Below are 19,321 nucleotides of genomic sequence, written 5' to 3' on the forward strand. Positions count from 1 at the left end.
GCTTAAGTTCACAGGTATGTTTCATGCGTGCCCACCACCGATGAACAATAGAAACGGTAAATTCCAGAATGAAACACAGTTGTCTAAAAAGACATGCTTGGATTACTGGTCGGTAACTCCGGCGCTAGTTAATGCATGCAACAATGCAGTTGAGAACTTAGTGGCCGGCTGCGTGCATCACTAGACAGGCATGGTAATAGCGCCTGAGCTATGCGGCGTGCTTTGCGACAGGAGGGAGACTACGGCCAGGGGTTTATCAAACAGCAGCAGCACCTGGGCGGCTGAGCAAACATATAGTCAAAACATATGAGTTACGAGTTGAATGCGTTATATTCATTAACCTATAAGTTCGCAATGTGTGAAGTGTGCTCTTGTATACAAAATGCACAGATTAAGAGAGCAAATAGAAGGGGGGTAGTCCATTGAGTATTATTAAATCAGATAATAACAACACGTATTATTACAGCGCTTAGAAGAGGGGCAATCCTGCATAAAGCAGTATATAACACCCAGGATAGTCTTATCAGCAAGTTTGGAGGTGTGTTTTATGTACAACAATAATAATAATTATGGTAATCACTCCGAGGTTACCTTTCTGCCTTAACAATATGGTTGATCGTAATTTCAATATTCCCGCATTTCTCAGATATGCCTGCCATGTGGCAAGAAATCATGTGCTTCCATAAATGCCACCTGCCCCTACAACACCCCAAATTATAAATTTGCCGACTGCTGCTGGCTTTAATGGGTAAAGTCTACATCATAAAAAATGACCCAACCATCCCAAGGTGCGGGACTGTATCCGTATCTACATAATGGGTGTTTTCCACTGTCCGGACCCCGTCAACTACTTAATTTGGAAGCCTGGGGGGGTGAGTGGCTGCGTGGTCTGGCCCGGGGTTAGAGAGCCTTTCACCTCAGGGTCGCGGTTTCAAATCCTTACTGGGCTGGTGTGTCCAAAATACCTTGCCGCCACCCGACACTTGGGTTGCCAGGCCAGTTGAAGTGTAAGGAATGGGCGGTGTGGGGCAAGTGCCACCAGCACTAACGCAAGTGTGCAACGGGTGGCAGTCGTGCCGGCTGCTCCAGCAGCCAGCAAAGGTCGCGGAATGGACACCCACAGGGGGTTGCCCGTCCGCCCCGACCGCTCCTTACTGCGTAGGATTAATGTCCGTCGATCTCTGGGTTCCAGCCTGAGAGTGCAGCTCTGCTCTCAAAAGAACCCGGCCCTGCTTACCTGGCGCACCCACGAACCCCACATGTCAACACCAAAAAGAAATTAAACTAAACCAATGGTAGTCGTACACCGCGCACAAACAACATAAATCCATGAGCACTTTACAAAGTTTCTAACAAAACTACCCGGCAAGCCGTGCAATCACTTTTTCCACCGTAGAGTGCATGAAAGTCTGCTGGTCACACACGTGGGATGCGCAGCAGGTGCATTAGCCCAGAGGCCTACCTCAGACTGCCCAACGCAGCGCTTGTGTACCTCAGCAATAGGCTCTCCATACATAAAACCTTTAAATAAACAGTTACGCACAGCAGTAGAAATATGCGCTCAATCCCGCATTAACGGGCATGGCAATCAGCCTCATGCCCTGGCGCAGGTGCGCAGTCGCCGCCTACCTTGACAAATAGTTCAATGTCGGGCTCCTTGAACTCCCCGTTAGCCGTCGCGGAGTCTGTCATGGTCCCCGGGCTGCTGCGCAAGCCTCTCCCCTTCCTCCTCCTCCTCTTCGGGCGCTGAAAAGGGCCCCAGGCGAGGGGCCGGTGTGTCCCCTTCTGCAGGGACCAGTGGGGGCGCCGCTCAGTGGCTCACATCATTCCCTCAGGCGGCGGCGCGGGAAAACACGGCGCAAGTTTACCTCGCGTGAGTAGGAACCCCCGGGCCGGGCCCTGAGCGGGTAGGAAGGAGTTCCGGGGAGCAACGAGTGGCCGGCCCGTGTCACTGTATCCTCGACTGTCAGGGCTGCTGCTCCGCGCTGTCAGCTCGAAATAGCCCAGGGCGGGAGGGAGCGAGCGAGCGAGGCGGCGCACACAGGGGAGGAGACAGCGGCGGTGCTCTGTGCCCAGCAACCGGGCCCGGGGTGGCGGCTGGCAGCAGCGCGTGGCCGCCTGCCCGGGCCGCTGCTGTATGATATTCTGCATGCCCATGGCACAACATAACAATGGCTTCCCAGGGCAAAGTGTGGCAACTGGTGTTCTTCGCTCTCCGAACACGCCTAAACAAAATAAACGGATCCCTGCTCTGCCCTCTCCCGTTTCTTTTTCCATTCAGCTATAACAGCAGCAACCAACATCACATATGTGCCCCCTTTTCTCCTCCTGCCCCTCCTTTCAACTTTCCTTCCCGTCGGCGTCAATCTAGGCGGGCACAGCATCTCCACAGTTTACCCCCTTTACTCCCTCTGCCCCTTCTCCCAGAATCTCAAAGCCCAACGCACTCCACACGGAAACAATAGTTTTAAAAGAAGCCGGCCATCCGACTTCAGTGGTAGAGTATTTGGCTGCACAAATAATGTTTCAATCATTCATGTGTTTTCTCCTCAGTTAATATAAAAAGACCTTTCTTTTCGGTACAAAACTGACATCAGTGGATAGTCACTGCTCTGGAACATGCATGTTTAAAATATGTGCTTAGGTATTTTAAATAAAAAAAATATTTATTTACGGTTGGAAACTCGAAAGAACAGATCATCCCTACTTTTGCTTTTAATTATGGAGTTATACATTCCCTTAAATCCTCCCCCCTCACCAACCCTTCAGAAGTAAAAAGTAACAACCATTTACAAACCAGTCTTGGGCCTTCAGAAAAGCGGATTTGTCCATTCAGAAATGCTAGGCTGTGTCATTTCTGCTAGAGATCACGAGCAACCCCAACACATGTTCATAGCTGTTGGCCATATTCAATGAAGTTCAGCTGTAGGCCTAGAAAGTATGGGGCCCACGTCTGAGTATACGCTATTATTTATTTTTAATTTCTGTAATGCGCTAAACGCCCGTAGGCCTCAGAGCGCACACAAAACAAAGACTAAGACAACAAACAAAATGGTAGTTACGTAAAGTTATATAGAACAAAGCAATTAGTCAGGGTTAAGGTTAAACAAGTAACCAGTGGACCCATATGCAGACAGAAGTAAAACACAAAAAACGAGTTCTATACATATATTCCCCTACCCCAGTACGCAAAGAAACATGGTTTGGGTGTTGGCAATACAAGGCAGTGGAATTTTATTACACAGTTATGATCATAACAAATATAATCATGATTATATAACCATAATATGCCAGAGAGACTCTGCGTACGCAGTGAACTCTTTTGCTTGGGTCCCCGTGCAGGGTCCCAAACTGATTTCTGTTTTCCAGCTGAACCTCAGCTCCTAATATTGGAGGCAGAGGCTGGCTACTGGGTCTTTGTTGTGCCTGTGTGGGAGGCGCCAGCCCCCCGGCCAGCTGGTGCCGGCGGCATCCGCACCCTGGGGTGCTTTTGTTCAGTTGGTCCCTGCCTATTTCCTGCCTTTCCTTCCTCAGGTGCTTAGCACGTCTTTGGGAGGAAGGGCAATGTGTTGTTTACACCTTGAACTTCATTCTTCTTGTCTTGTTTGGCGATGGTGTGTCTGCCCTCGGGGGGGAGGCATAAGAGGAGGAGAGGGGAGAGCAGCCCTTTTTGGTGGGCTGCTGCTGGGACCCTCTCCCCAACCTGACAGCCATGGGGCACCAGTTACCTGCCCTCACTTGGTACCCTTGCAGCATTGGCCAGAAGTCTTGGTGAGTTTCTTAAACTCTACCAGGGAGTTTGCCCGTTTGAAATCCGGCAGGAGCTTGTTCCAGGAGGAGGGGTCTTGAACATCAAACATGGTTCTTCCAAAGCTCATTGGCTTGAACCTCGGTTGAACCAGTTTGAGAGGGTCATTAGGATCATAAACAACAAACTGGTGGAAGAGACTTCAGGCGATCTGCCAGATATTGCGGGGAATCACTGTTACGACACTTGAAGGTAAGAGACAGTAGTTTGTGCGTGACACAATGTTTTATGGGAAGCCAGTGGAGTTCCCTCCTGGCTTCCATGACATGGGGCCTCATTACGAGAATGGAGGTAGCCATGGAGCTACTAGCTCCATGGCTGCCGCCGTTCTGGGCTCCATTAGCGGGTTCCTGCAATGGGGACTTACCGGGTTACTCCGACATAGGAGGACCCGGTAATTTCTCCTTGCAGGAACCCATCCCCATTCCCATTTGAGCCCCTATAGGGCTCAATGGGAATGGAGAGGGAGGTAATAACTGGCAGATTACATCTAGCCCGTTTTTGCCTCCCTCTTCCCCTCGCGGGACCCGGAGAGCACGCCTGGTTTTACCAGGCGTGCGATCCGGGTCCCGCGATGGGAAGCTTGTAATCGGCGCTCCCGGAATGAAGGGGACAGGTCCCGTACCGGCCCCCTTCATTGCGGGAGCGCAAGCCTTATAATGAGGCCCATGGTCTCTCCTAGACAAGCCATGAGCAGCACCATTCTGTGTAACTTGAAGTGTCCAAATATTAGCTTTCGAGGTATTTAATAGGAGACTGTTACAATAGTCTAGGCACAAGTTTATCAAAGCAGTGGCTAATTAGGATCTGTTTTTTAGTGAAATATAGGGGAAAATATAGTTCAACAATTTTGTGACATAACCACATGAAGTTCAAACATGGGCAACCTGAGGCTTCATGGAAAGTTCGGAGTCCAAAATGGCACCCAAGGTCTTAACCTTCTTGGCAACTTTAATTGTATCCCCTGCAATAAAAAAACCAGTCATAATCTGGCCCAAGTTTTTTGACTTTCTGACCTGACGCGGTAATCAGAAGTTTGCTTTTCTCGGCATTCAAAGCCATGGAATTTGTAATCATCCATTCATGAATGGATTTATAAATTGAATTGATCGCATCCGCATCCTGCCTATAACATGCAGATAGTTCCAACGGTTTATAGTGAGTATTTCGAATGTCTTTTTTTTCGAATGCCATTGTGTCGAAGCCAAAATGCTGGAAAAAAGTCAAATGTTTTATTTGTATTTGTTTTTTTAATTGGGGGTTTCCCACCCTACCCCCTGTTTTTTTTTTTAAATTTACACTTTTGTTTACTAGCAAAACAAAAAAATACATATAGAATAAAAAAAAGACATTCGACATATTTTTTTTCGCCAACATTTTTTTCGACGAAATGGCATTCGAAAAAAAGATTTCGACATATCAACTGGATACCAGTTCCAACATGACCTGGGTGTCATCAGCATAATTAGTGTACTGGACACCCAGGTTGTCTAGAAGGGCAAGGAAGAGCATAATAACAATATGAGGATATACAAGATCCCTGAAGAACCCCACAGGTAACCAATGTGCGAGTTGAACTCGCATACATTCCTAGTATCGAGAAAAGACGAAATCCACTGGGAAGCTAAATTGCAACAATATGCTTGCTCGCCTAACCTAGCCACAAGCAAGCAATGGTCAGTTAGGTCAAAGGCGCCAGAAAGATCAAGCAGCATAAGAAGGGCAGGCTGGCCTTTATCTATGATGCTGGCAAGATTGGATTTCAAGTCCAGCATCGCAGTTGCCGTACAATGCCTGGATCTGAAACCCGACTGTTGGGGGTTGAGTATATTGTTGCTCTCTATAAATTCCTGAAGCTGTACATAAGCGACACGGTCCAGAATCTTAAGTAAAAAAGGGACATTTGTTATGGGATGATAATGTTTTGCAATGGTGGAATCCAGGCTACTCTTTCAAGAGAAGAGTGATCCAGGCCTCCTAGAGAACCAAAGGTACGCCTGCTTCAGTAAAAGAAAGATTAAAAGGTTTGGTCACCCATGGAGCAAGAGTATCCATACAGGCCTTAAAAATGCTAGGACAGCTGTCCCCGTGGCATGAGGTAGGTTTCATTCCTGCAACAATTTCATGAACATGAGCCTCTGAACAAGATTTAATCTCAAATAAGGAGTGTACACGTTCATTGTTAGAGGAAGATAATAAAGAATTAATAGATCTTGGTGAATTTTGGATGAGTTTAGGGTGTTGATTTTGCTGAGCCACTGTGGCTTGTTGATGAACGCAATGTTGTGATTGAATCCATCATGAATTGTCTGACACCAGGCAGAGTCTTTGGAGAAGGTTGTTTTAGGGGAATATTTACCATCAAACTCTTTAAGAATTTGAAAAAGCTCACATGTGTTGGATTTAGCAGAAGAAATTCGATGGTTAAAGCTGTGTGATTTTACAATGGCCCGTTTCAAGTTTTTTACAGTTTGTTTATAGTGGGAGAGCAAGAGGGGAAAGGGCTGATTGTGCCAATCCCTCTCAGCTTTGCGTTTTATATGCCAAAAGGTGACGATTGTGTCATCAAACCAAGAGTTCTTGCAAGATTTTACTTTTACTAATTTACGTTTTATTGGTGCAAGATCCTCCACAATATCATTAATAACTGAGGTAAAACGTAGAGCAAGACTATTGGGGTCATTAAAGGAGTCTACCGGAATAAGCCTGGCTAAATGTTCAGCTGACAATTTTTGTGGGGTTGCATGGGGGTACCCACCTGAGAACGGGTGCAGTTCACAAAAAAATAATCGGACCACAGACATTGGCTAATAACAGTGACAATATATGTGATGTATCAGGACCCAGTCAAGAGTATGCCCATCTCTATGATTAAGGGCCGATATCTGCTGAGTAAAACAAATAGCCTTCAGTGCTAAAATTAGAGATACTGCTTGTTTGTCTGGGGGATCATTGGCCCAGTAGTTAAAAACACCAAGAACAATCACAGGAGTATTAGCCTTACTAATGCTATTAATTAAGTTGATAAGTTGTTTCTCAAAAAAAGGAGTGTATATCTGCGGGCGATAGATTACCAAGAAAGTAAGAGTGCTACTTTCATTTAGCTTTATCGTGGCTACCAAAGTTTCAAAGCCATCTGGGGACAGATGGGGTTGACATGAGAATCAATGCCTTTGTTAATAATAATGGCTACCCACCCCTCTCCGATCTGAGCGATCAGCTCTAAAAATGGAAATCTCAGAGGGAACAGCCAATGTGGCAGAGGTGGGTGTGGAGTCGGTAAGCCAAGACTCTGTTATTGCAATGAAATCATAGGTTGACTCGATAAGGCGATCATGGATTTCTACTCCATGCCGCATCAATGAACGAGTATTCAACAAAGAGAAGCTCATAGCAGTGTCTTGAAGATTAGATCTGTTTAAATTTATAATTTTTCAAAGTGATTATGGGAGAGGGGGTGTAGAGGTTTCTGGACTCCGTTTGCATAGATTGGCAAATTTTGCTTAAGTCAGAATTTACAGCATGACTAATGGTTTATAGTGATTGCATCGAAAATAAAGGGTCGACATACCAAACCATCGAATCAAATTCAAAATCAAATTTTATTCAACGAAATGGCCATTCTATGGAATGGTATTTCGATGCAAAAAATTCTATGGTTTGGTGTTAGATGGATTGTCATTCGATGGAATGACTGGATACCTGACCAATGGCTAAGTCATGCCTTAAGAGATCTCCATTTAAATCGCGATAAGTAGATTGCTCAATTGCTCTTATAGGGTACTCGAGGGTAAGAGAGACCACCTCAGGAAGATCATCATTGACAGGGAGAGGGAGAGAAAACTCTGCCTCATATAATACCTGAGCAGGAGCGTCATAAGACGCCAGGTACTGGGGCCCAGAGGAGGTCAGTATTGCTGCTAGCAGCATGCAATGTGTAGGCAAAAAGCCCATGGCTGTAATACGGGGAACAACTATGGTATTATGAGTAGCCTGCATTGGAAAATGGATAGCATGTAAAATTACCTGGGAGTTTCCCGGTCCACAGTGTGAGCGAGCCACACCAGACACACTCTGGACACAAACCAGCACTAACCGGCTAGTCCCTAACGCGCCGGAGCTAACGCACCTGGTGACTTTCGAAATGCAGCCAAACAACTACAACACCAAAGGGACTTGTAGTTCAGATAAAAGCGCAGCGTTTGAAATAGTAAAAACACACAGAATGGGGAGAACACAATTATAAAGTAATTAATGAGCAGGACAAGCTAAAACACAATGTGAGAAATAAAGTATAACCACTAACTAAAATTGATCAACTTGAATTAAAAATCTAAAATGGATTAAAAGCAGGGAGCTTAAAAGCCCAACGTGCAACGGGACTGAATAGCAGCAGCTAAGAGAGCAGGCAGACAAGGTCTCCTTAAGTACCAGCACCTGAGGACAGTCGAAATGCAGCCTAACAACTACAAAACCAAAGGGACTTGAAGTTCAGATAAAAGTGCAGCATTTAAAATAGTATGCGTCCTAGCTAGGGGTGTGCTATGGAAAACCACAAATACAGATAAACAAATACACACTCGTCCTTAGGGAGACAAAGTGCAACCAAAAAATGACATAAGGCAGGGGTTGGCAATAATAACCTCTGGCATATCTCTGGGCAGCCGACCATACTATACTGCATGAAAATGAGTCTTGATCCTTCCACCAATGTGAGCAGTCTTACCAGCAGTCAAGTACTAAAAAAAAGTGGGGTGAGGGCTCATAAACATACCCATTGACTATGGCTTCACCCGAAATTAACATATCAAGGTGCCCTCTGTAAAAAGTGGGGGGACTCCTGAAAAATGTGTGCGGACTCCGTCCACCTGTGTGTGTACCCGCGACTTGAGCCCTGAGTCTTACTCAAACTGCTAGACCACAAGGCATGCTGGGCAGTGGTGGAAATGGAAATAAATTAAAGGGTGATCTCACAAGGGCAGGGGTGGGAGTGGAGTTTGGAGGAGGGGGGGTTCCGAGGGTACGGATTTCCGAGGAAGTGGAGCTGGCAGTTGAACTCGGATCAAAGGAAATGTTCAAAATAATAGTTTAAAAATGTTGCCATTTCTTTCATGCTGCTTCTTTCCAAACTCCACACTGTACATCAATTCCACTTAAAATCATTTCCATGGCAGTTGTGCACCCATAATACTGGTGGCAATGCAGTGATTTTGCAGGGCTTTTACTATAGACCTCTGCAGAACAACTTTGACTTTCCCTTCAGCTCGCACTTTTGTGTTATATGTTCCAGTGTTTCTTGGTCTATGTAGTTCAACACCATATGCACAGGAGTTCAATATTCACTTTCTACTTCCCCTTTTGCCGGGGTCAATATTGATCATCACGCCTTTTAAAGATCATTCACTTTGTTGCTTTATAACAAAAAAAACACCTTTCACCTTTCGCTGAGACTTTCGACTGGGCTCCTTCCTTTCGCCGGACCACACCGCTGCTCTGTATAACTGCATCTATGTTCAGACTTTTGTGCGTCGCTGGAATTAACATAATTCCTACGGCCTCACTGTGTTATCTACACAAATGCTGTTGCAGGTGGAGGGCAACAAATATTGGATTAATCTTCCTGATACCCGAAGAGATACCGGCAGCCCTCCACCGGCACAGCAGCAGACATAAAAGTTAAGTACGCCCGAAGGATTCACCGTTCATTTCTGTGCAAAAGGGGGAGCGAACAGAGATCTGGAATTTAAATAATCGAGTCCAAGAAAAAAAATGTCCAAACTTGTAAATTGTGTGAAAATGTATGTTTTTATGGTGTTCTTGGTCCTTGTGTCATCATGTCTGAGGATGACAATCAGTGTATATATAGAACATTCTAAATGGTCTAATTTTATTAAATCCGAGGAGAAAATGTTAAGAGGGAAAAGAAATGTTGACAATGATTTTTTAGATAATCGGGATGCTTAATTAGATCCCACAAAGAATGCACATGGTTTCACAGCGGACAACTTATTGTATGACCATATGAGGAAGGTGGGCAGAGAGAGATCCATAGGATATTGCTACATCTGCTCTCTCATCCCCCATGCTTCCGGCATTTCTAGGGTATTTATTCAGAGTGCGATAGAGGTAGCAGATGCGCTATGCCCAGTGCGCCTAGCCCTGTGCAGGGTTCGAGGGCAGTGTAAAGCAGTCAATTAGGGCATCAATCCTACCAATTGATGAAGGTTGTCCGTTTGTCGTTGGGACAGAGCAGAAAACATCAGTGGTATTCAAAGAGCCCAATTGATGTTGGAAGGGGCTATTTTTTAAAGAAATAGGTGGGAGCAAGGGGTGAAGAGTTGCAGAGCTTGAGGAATGAGGGGATTCTCAGAAGAAGGGGTGGTACAAATAAATGAAGCGTGTGGGATAGTATGAAGAAATAATTCACAATATCTGATGTGGCTCAAACAGACAGAAAACCTGTTAAGATACAGACACTCACCCATTTTTCTCTGTGTTTTAGGGGCAATGGCCCGGTACCCGTTGGCACAAATGGGAACTTCAGCCGCACGCTTCGCATCGCAGACCTGGCTGGAGGTACGGCTGCACTTCTAGATAATTGTTTGACCTGTGGGAAGAATGCATATAGGCAGTTGCCTTCAGCCTAGTGAAGTGTGTGCAGTCTCTCTACTCTTCATATCCCCATTCTCGTGATGCCTGAAGAATACCTAGTTTTGGCTTGTCCAGTGCCCAAAGTTACATCTGTGCCCACTTTGTCCCCTGTGCCCCTTGCGTCCCTTTCATCAACTCATATGGACAAACCAAAGACTATGTTTTACGGTGAAAATCACAAGCAATTGCAATGTAGAAGATCTAACTACCTTTCAGCAACATCATCATAGACTTTAGCAGACATTCCCAAAAGATACTGGGTGTTTATCCATACCGAGACCTTCTTCGCCTCCCTCGAGACACCTGGAGCCTAAGCAGTGGCCAATCCCAAATGGTTCCAGATGGCCAGGTATGAACTGTTACTCTTCGTAAACATTTCCAAGTCAGCGTTCAGTGCCATTAGGGAAGAATTGAGGGCACTCAGGCTTATGACTCTGCAAAACTAGTATGTACTCGACCTCCTGACAGCAGTGGAGGGCGTAGTATGCAGGAAGATCGGCAGTACCTGCTGCATGTTTGTGCCTCCCAAAGACACAGAAAATTGTACCCTCATGAGAACTAGTGCTGCCTTGCATAAACTGAAAGTGATCATGGAGACTGAGACTGGGATCACCAACGATTTGTGGATCAACTCCTTGTTCTCTTGGGTACCTTTTTGGATGAGTCTCGCTGCAAAGCTTATGTTGCCTATTTTTTCTTTTTTCATATTCTTTTCTGTTCCTGCCAAACAATGTTGCTCCGCCCAGGCATCGACAGCTGCCTGATGACTTCAACCATGTCTAGGGCTAGGGGCGCCACCACTTCATCTCATATGGGTACTCAAACTGAAGGTGTGTTGTGTCCTCCACCAAATTGGCATGCTTAAGTAGAGCAGTGGGTAGATTGCAGGAATGGTGGGGTGACGGGTTAGGTTTGTTCGGCGGAGGAGTATGTCCATATTGAGACCAGTGCGAGTGAAGAATGTAGGGATGTTCCCCAAAAGGATGATTATGATTTTTTTAGTTAAAGTATCACCTAAACGGAGGAATGTTGGGGTGGCCAGGAAAGGTCACCATGATTACAAGGGGTTCATGTTGCACGCACTGTATTAATAACTGGGGGTGGCAGCAAACTGGGCGCAATGTTGCAATTTCATATGTATCGAAGTGTAGTTAATTATGGATGGGATATGTTACTTTAGTGTTACTGGATTGATACATATTAGCTTTCAGGCGCGCAGAAAGTTAAAATGTTAAACCCACCAAATATAAAAACATACATGCACATTAATACAAATACATGGGTCATTCATGAATTTCAATATAGTGGGCTTTTCACAAATGAATCAAAAACACGGTAGTCATGGGCTGTTTGGCAAAGTGAACTTTAAAACAGGTTCTATGAGGTTTTAGAAGCCAGAAGATAGGTGAATATGTAACTTCACAACCTCGCGCTCCGCACAGTTGCAGGAACTCGCTATGAGTTTTATGGTCTGATAAGTATCATAGATAGTAGATGTAATCTCCTGATGCCTGAGAGCATGACAGAAGGGGTTTCGTTATTTATTTTGGTCAGTCGTAAAGCGCAGTGTAAGTCAATGTCCAAGGCTACCCAGGCGTTTGAATTGTGCAATAAATTGGCAGTTTTGTAGATTGGAAAATGTCAATGGAAAAGTGACCTGGGGAATGAGATAGAATCACTAACTCAAAGAGAAATTATATACATAGCCTTCCTCTAATCACTTGACCTATTTACGTGAACCATGTGCAAATTAAAAGTTAAGGCTAAAGAGCTTAGGGTGGTTATTGCTAGTAATGAATTATGTTTCAATACCAATGTTTAACCATGTGCTGATGTCACGACCTACCACAACAAATCCTAAAAAGAGGTGCGTTTTTCATATGATCGGAAGATGACAATTAAGATAAAACTGGCCAGTGAAAATGTAGGAATTGAGAAAAGACGGGGTTACTTTGAAGATGTTTTTGTCCAATCATATGTGGGGGGTGGATTGTAATAAAGTAACTGGGAGTGTGTTAACTGTTGCAAAAATGTATAAAAGGTGTCAACTAATGTGGTTTGTTGAGACAAGGGTTTTGTTCGGTCCTACAACACCATCTAACTGCTGCCCGGAAAACTGTATAATGAAACTTGCATTATTTACTGTGAGGAAACAGAGGGCCTCCTCACTTCCTTTTCTCCGGAATTCTCCTCACAGAGGGCCAGGGAAGGGCGATCTCACCTGGATCCTGACCGTGGGGGTGGAGATGCGAGGGAGGATCACCTTGGTGGAGGTTCCTTGGGGATTGGGGAGAGGATGTCTGCAGGTGGGACATGGTATCACCTTTTCCTCGTGATAACCAACCTAACCCTCACTCTACCTTTATAGGCTGTTGCCAATCCCATTCTATAATTCCCCGTCAGTCACATCACTATAGTACTCGGACGACGAAGGGGCGACTAGGAGTAGTGCACACTACCATGTCATTTCATCACTCTAGTGTTGAGACAAGGAGGAGGCCTGAAGGCTGTTGTGAGGGTCACGCATGTCTAGAGAACACCAGTAACTATGGTCAGGCAAATAGGCTTAAGGACTAACATCTGCATCCTGTTAAGTGGTTGCAGGTTCATAAAAGCCTTCGAGTAGAGAAACCCTGTTGAGAAGGAGGATGCCGAGGAAAGTCCTGCCGGGAGGCCATGACGTTGGCAAATATCTAGGAGAGACTGTGATACTGAAGCCTGGGTGGGCCGCAGGAGTGTCACAGCTGTTAAAGCCTCCCTGGATGGGTGCCCACAGCCGCAGCTGTGGGGTACGGAAGAGACCCTGGTGCTGCAAGCTACCGGCAGCACTCAGGAGTGGTGAGCGGAGCTGCCAGCAACTCACAGAGAGGTTTCCAAAGTGCAAGCATGTCTCGCAGTGCTACGGAGATGTGGAAGCAGAGCAGAGAGCAAGGAAAGAAGGTGTCCGGAGGAGCCGCCAGGGACCAGCGGGTGAACAAAAGGGAGCACTCACACTGGGGCGCTCCTGGGGCTATTGTGAGGCAAATGTAAGTTCCGGGTGAATGAAAATAGATGTGCAAGCAGAAGGGAATCCAATGTGAGGGGTTATACGAGCAAGTTGAACTTAGATAAGAGAAAGCTTGTGATTTAAGAATTATTGAATACCGAATTGAAGGAAAGCTGTGAGCAGCTTATGAATGGAAAGCCAGCAGGTGTGAAACACACGTGATAAATACAGAAAGGCAATGAACGAATCCTATGAAACAAAGTGAAAAGCAAGTGATGAACATTAAGAAAAAGTGTGAAAGTAATGTGGTGAAGGAAAGTAGACACCACAAATTTAACTGTGTGAAGAAACTGGCAAGGAGAAAATACATTGTGGCAAAGCCAAGAGACTGGCAAGCAGAAACCAAAGTGAAGGTGAACCAAAACACAGGGGCAGTGACACAGAAACCTGTGTGGGCAAGACAGCCTGTGGTTATCAGTTGCGTGACCTGTAATGGGTGGACCGTGTGGTTCGACAACTCCGCTTAGACCAAGGATACCCTGTTTGTGAAAGCCAAGGAAACATACAGATACGTATGAAAGAGATTGCTGAAGTAAAAGCAGAAGAGAACAATCTATGTAAACTCCTAAAGAATCAGGAAAAGTGTAAAGTTGACCTGGAAATGGTTTTGAATATTAATAAACTAAAACGAAGTGTAAACTGGACAAGCTGATGTCTTGGTAAAGGGAAACCTAAGACCTTACGTACTTGGTTGTCACCCTAGGAAAAGTGAATCCCGAAGTCTGCACAGAAGGACATTTTCGCATTGGAGAGAGGAAACCCAAGGCCTCCTTTTGAATCAGGTTTTCTTTGTGGTTGCAACAACCCCAAGACCGTTTTAGCGATTACTTGGAACTTGCGGGAAAAGGGCCTTGAGACTTCTAGACTTAAGTCATTGCCTTGGGAAAGGAGGCCCTGAGGCTATTTCCAAACTGTGTTGTTGTCTTCTCGGAAGAGAACCTCGAGGACCTTTTGGAACTGGGTTCTCTTCTTTGGGAAGGGAACCCCGAGACTTTGTGGAACTGTCTTAAACTTGGGGAAGGGGAGCTAGAAAATAAGACAAGAGCTGAAAGAAGCTTAGAATTCTATTTTGGAATTCTACTTAGTTTGTTTTCGACATCACTACACATGTAGCTTTAGTTGTGAGGCCAAGCATAGGTTTTGGACACAGACAGACTTAAGTTGAACATTACTGACTTAGACTATTCTTAGTTTCTTTAGGTAGAGAAATCCCACCTTAGCATAGGGCAGGTTAGACCTTACACCATCCTGCATTTCAGTTAATAAAAGTATTTTATTTGAACTTTGAATCTGTTGTCTTGCTTCATGATGCCTTCACAGTACAAAGCGTTCACTCGTTCCTCAGGTGGTTTGAGCTGAATTCATTAGGGGTCTGCCCCTACATTGGGCTAAACATTTTTCCTCCCCTGTCTACCTTATACAAAGACACTCCAGCTATTATCCTCCTTGCGTAGCCTCCCTATTGTGCTCTCAGTGTTTCTTTAAAGCAGTGACTCCCACCTGCCCCCCGCTGGGAAAAGATCCTCTGGGAATGTGTCAGGGATTCTCTGAAGAGGACAAAGGAATCCTCTAGTGCTGGATCTTACATCCTGCTGTGAGAGGACCCAGCCTCAAACAGGAGGATACACAAAACTCTGACAGTTGGCAGGGTTTACTTCCATGCCATATGGATAAAACAACATCAAATGGGTTTTGGCAATGTATAACTGCAACTCCCTATAAGCCACTGTATCAAACCAGACATAGATTTATGTATATTTTAAATTAAACTGCCACCAGGCCTAGGAGAGGTGTTATATATAATTGAAAACAGTTTACTTTCGAAAGAGAAATACAGTTTGAATTCGAAAAATCGCAATGTAAAAATGAGATTAACTTTGGTTCCATGTATGCCAGTAAGGAGTCCTCTGGATGTTTCCTTCCTGGAAAGGTCATGAATGCTTCCTCCAGTTTTGTAGTAGATTTAACAACCCAAAACAAGTTTTCACTTTTTAGTGAAACAATCGACTGGGGTAGTTTCTAATAGTGATGCCCCATTGCTATTAACATGCTGCTGGCATGCCATTTGCTGATTCCCAGCAGAAAGAATGCAGGTTGTGTTGCTGTTGTTAAGTTTAATGATCTACCAAATGGCTGGCAGGCCAACTTGAGTAAAAACCCACAAACATCAGAATGTAAAACACAAAGTGCTGTCTGAAAGTGAGACTATTTTGCAGACCTGACTTTCATTACAGAATCTAGAGCTCCTAAGATGTAAACAGATCTGGGAGATTCTACCTAGCAGATCGAAATCTGTCACAAGCCTCCCAGCTGAGAGCTAACCTACTACTGGGTCAGTATCCTCACACGAGCGACATGACTTTGTAGAGTCATCTGTACTGGAATATCTTCTTCCATGTGCAAGCAGTGTCCAAACGGAATCATGGTTAGCATCTGGACAATCGCCTGTGTCCCGAATATCCCCTTTGTCTAGCCATGGGGCCCATGTGGGAACCTGTCTATCCCAGACACACTAGTACCCCTACCACACTATACGCCACCCAGTGACGTGGTTCCTTTTTCTCTGGGCAACCCCAATCCTTGGGTCCAGGTTGGCAGTAGTGTATGCTCTCTGGTGTCCCAGGTGCATCCCCGAACATTCCTAGCATCTCCCTTTCCTAAGGCGGATTCTGAAAGTGTGTCTCCCGTTTGTCCATGCTCTCCTCCCAATGTGGGGATAGAGCTGGAGACATGCCTGGCACAATGACTTTTTCCATACAAGGTGAATGGGTTGCAATGATTCTATTCTGAAATAGGAGGCTGGAAGTAGCACTGCCCTCTCTTACTTAGGAGAGTGTTCAAGGTCAGTGCCCTTCTGCAGGATTCCTTCACCTCCTTGAGAGACACCAAACTAGCAACCTACAGTATTCTCCGGGAGAGGGGGTGAAAGTTTCCTTTTGTGGCTCCTGGGAACGGTCCACTCTCAAGTCCTGCCCATCAGATGTACTCAGGGCTGCAGTAACCGCTCCTTCAAGCCTAAGTCTACATAGCCTGGGTCACTCAAACTGGGAGTTGATCCGTCTATCCACATAGAGAGAGGTGAAAGGATAAAATCCTTCTCTGCGCCCTCCTGGGTATATATCCAGTTAACAGGCTCATCACCTAAATTCCCACCTTTCTGATGTACCATTGTCCTGGTTAAGAGAACAGCTGCAGGAGGTTTTGACAGGGCCTCACAGCCCACCACATGCCCTTTTCCACCACTAGGGTAAAGAACAGTTGCACTTTGTCGGAGGGGGTCTCTCTCCACCAGAGATCCCTCCAGCGTCACTGACCATCGTCTCCTCTAAGAGACCACAGTACAGCAGCCCTGCCTAGCGGATGAGTTGGCCCAATGGGGTGGTCAGCGGCTCTGCTAAGGCTGGGGCACTCAATTGCTGTCCCCGTTTGGCTATTGATCCATCTCCACTCCCTATGGTGTTATCCAGAGGAACCATGCGAGGCACTATGGTATCCGCAGAAAAAGGAAAAGATTGATTGGAGAAATTATCGCAGCTTTTTTGCAGTCATATCTCCAATTTTGGGGATATTTTTTAAAACTATAGGGGTGGGCTAAGGGAAATAGTTAAAGTGGGGGGAGATGGGGAGAGGGCAAGAGGTCTCCCCGCAATTTTACAAAAAAGCTGTGAAAATGTCTCCATTCGCTGTTTCAACATACACCTGGCACTACATTCCTCAGAGGATGGCTCCATAGCCCTGAGGCCTAGGCACCCCACCCTGGAACTTACCTCTCCCATCTCAGATGTCTCTTGGGACTGAACTACTGGATCACTGGCCAACCTCTCAGCAGAGAGGCCAAGAACTGTGTTCCCATCCAGATTGGGGGAAAGCCATCTCGATCTACAACCAGACTGTTATAGATCGAGTCTGGGGTGGGCACTCTCAGGCGCCCCATTCTGAAAGTCCACTTTCGTCCTAAGGTTGACTACCTCGGGGACAGGCTTGACAGGAGCACCCTCTGCGTTGCTGGCCTGGCTCTCCTGAAAGAGGTCATGGGTGAAATTCCCCATCCGGGGGCAGAATGGTCCAACTGGAGTAACCAGGTGTCACCTGACCCGTCACACTATGAGATTCCTTGCGTGTCTCTATATCAGTGACCATAGGGACACGCTGAGGCAACAGCTTCCAGGTGTTGTGCAAAAATTGGAATGCCTTTGGTTCTATACATGCCAATAAGAAATCTTACTGAGGGCACAATCCAGAACGTTCCCTCGAATTTCTAGACTGCTAACACATTTGGCAACTAAAAATAGGTTTCACTTTTTAGTGAAGGGATCGTCTGGGGCACTTCCTAAGAGTGGAGCCCCATTGCTTTAAAATGCTACTGGCCTGCCAATTACTGATGCCCTGCAGCAAATATACATGGAGTGTCGTATATATGAATAGTGATAAGTTCATGCATGAACCCAATGGCCTACACCAGTTTGTATAACACAGAGCACTTTCCGACGGTGAGACTGTCTGGCTGCTCGCAGATCTAGATGTTATGGCAGAATCCATTTACTAGAGCTCCTAAGATCCTGGAGATTCCACCTGGCAGATGGAAACCCATCCCAGGCTCCCTCTCTTACATGCAACCTGTCAGTGAACTTCCAGTGCACCCATCTCCTGAGCTGCACAGCACCCGCCTGTGATGGTGCCAATAATCCTGCTGCCAACTCTTAGCCACTTCCATGACACAATGCAGGCCCTCTGCTGCCCGGATAAGGGCGGTGGTTCACACCTCCCTGAATTACAATGGGCAGGATCTGAATTGCTGGCCTCCCTCCAGCTGTTCGTGCATTGGCAGACACTTTCCCAGGCTTCTGTAGACAAGATGCCAGAAAAATCTTCTAATGCAAAAATAAAGACATGGTATAACTCCAGGGACGATTTAACCCGATTTATCATTCATAATTCTCATCCACTCATGCTCTTAATTTGGGGATCATAGTTGTGTTCACAGGCTTGTGCGTTTCTATTATTAGGATGCAGGATTAAAGAGCACGTGCAGCCTGGCTGGCAGACAACAGACGCAAAGGTTTGCGCACACACGTTCAGGTTTTGCAAAACACGAGACACGGTACCATTTCCACTGGTGATGTGTTAGGTGCATGACGTGCGTACACCACCGTTTAGCGATATGTCCCCGCGTGTACCAACAAATGGCGCTCTCAGGCATGATGAGAAAACCCGGGTCCCTTTGGGTTATGCAGTCTGGGGAAGTCATGGGGTACAGCTGCGCATTGCAGCATTACCGCAGGTGCAGGGAAGCTCCGTAATGCCAGTACATGTTTATGAGAAGTAGTTAGTAAACGGACACATACAATGCTCTCGCTGAGGTCAAAAAGCAGAGTCATCAAAAGTGAAAACAAGTCTTAGAGAAACAGTTCTGCAAAACATCTGCTTTAATAGACATGTTTCAGCTTGTTCTCAAAAAGCCTGCGTGGTAATTAGGCGGCACAATGAATTGAGTCCTCCAATACTCGGCCTCATACTGCCTTCCAGGTAGTGATGCAGTAGCCAACTTGGCAAATGGTTTTGCAGGACACTTTAGATGCAGTGGCGCAAAAAGCGGACTGTGGTCGCAGCCCTCTTTTTCCCAGGTTCCACTTGTTGGGTTATTGTCATTTTAACACATATACAGTACCCACAAAATAACAGAGCACGATATGACCATTAAGCATACAGGACACTGGTCTGTTCATTTTCACTCCAGGGCCAAGGCATGCAATCTTTTTCTCTACCTGTGGTGTCCCCCAGGGGTCTACCCTCTCACCCTGGCTGTTCAACCAATA

At 45.9% G+C, this 19,321-nt stretch overlaps 1 protein-coding gene across 2 annotated transcripts in view; it reads right to left on the reverse strand.

Moving 5' to 3' along the window:
- Nucleotides 1-19,321, reverse strand: part of CLIC5 (chloride intracellular channel 5) — a 971,906-nt gene that overhangs the window by 697,558 nt on the left and 255,027 nt on the right. The window contains exon 1 of one of the 2 annotated variants that reach the window (XM_069605798.1): nt 1,630-2,078. The exons of the other annotated variant lie outside the window; for it this stretch is intronic. Within the exon in view, the coding sequence (XP_069461899.1) occupies nt 1,630-1,692 (63 nt within the window). The 5' untranslated portion in view covers nt 1,693-2,078. Of the gene's footprint in view, nt 1-1,629; nt 2,079-19,321 lie in introns of those variants that run through there. 2 annotated transcript variants of the gene reach the window in all.

This window comes from Ambystoma mexicanum, chromosome 4p, assembly GCF_040938575.1.
Source record: "Ambystoma mexicanum isolate Mex_15411 chromosome 4p, UKY_AmexF1_1, whole genome shotgun sequence".
In the NCBI taxonomy this organism is placed as follows: domain Eukaryota; kingdom Metazoa; phylum Chordata; class Amphibia; order Caudata; family Ambystomatidae; genus Ambystoma; species Ambystoma mexicanum.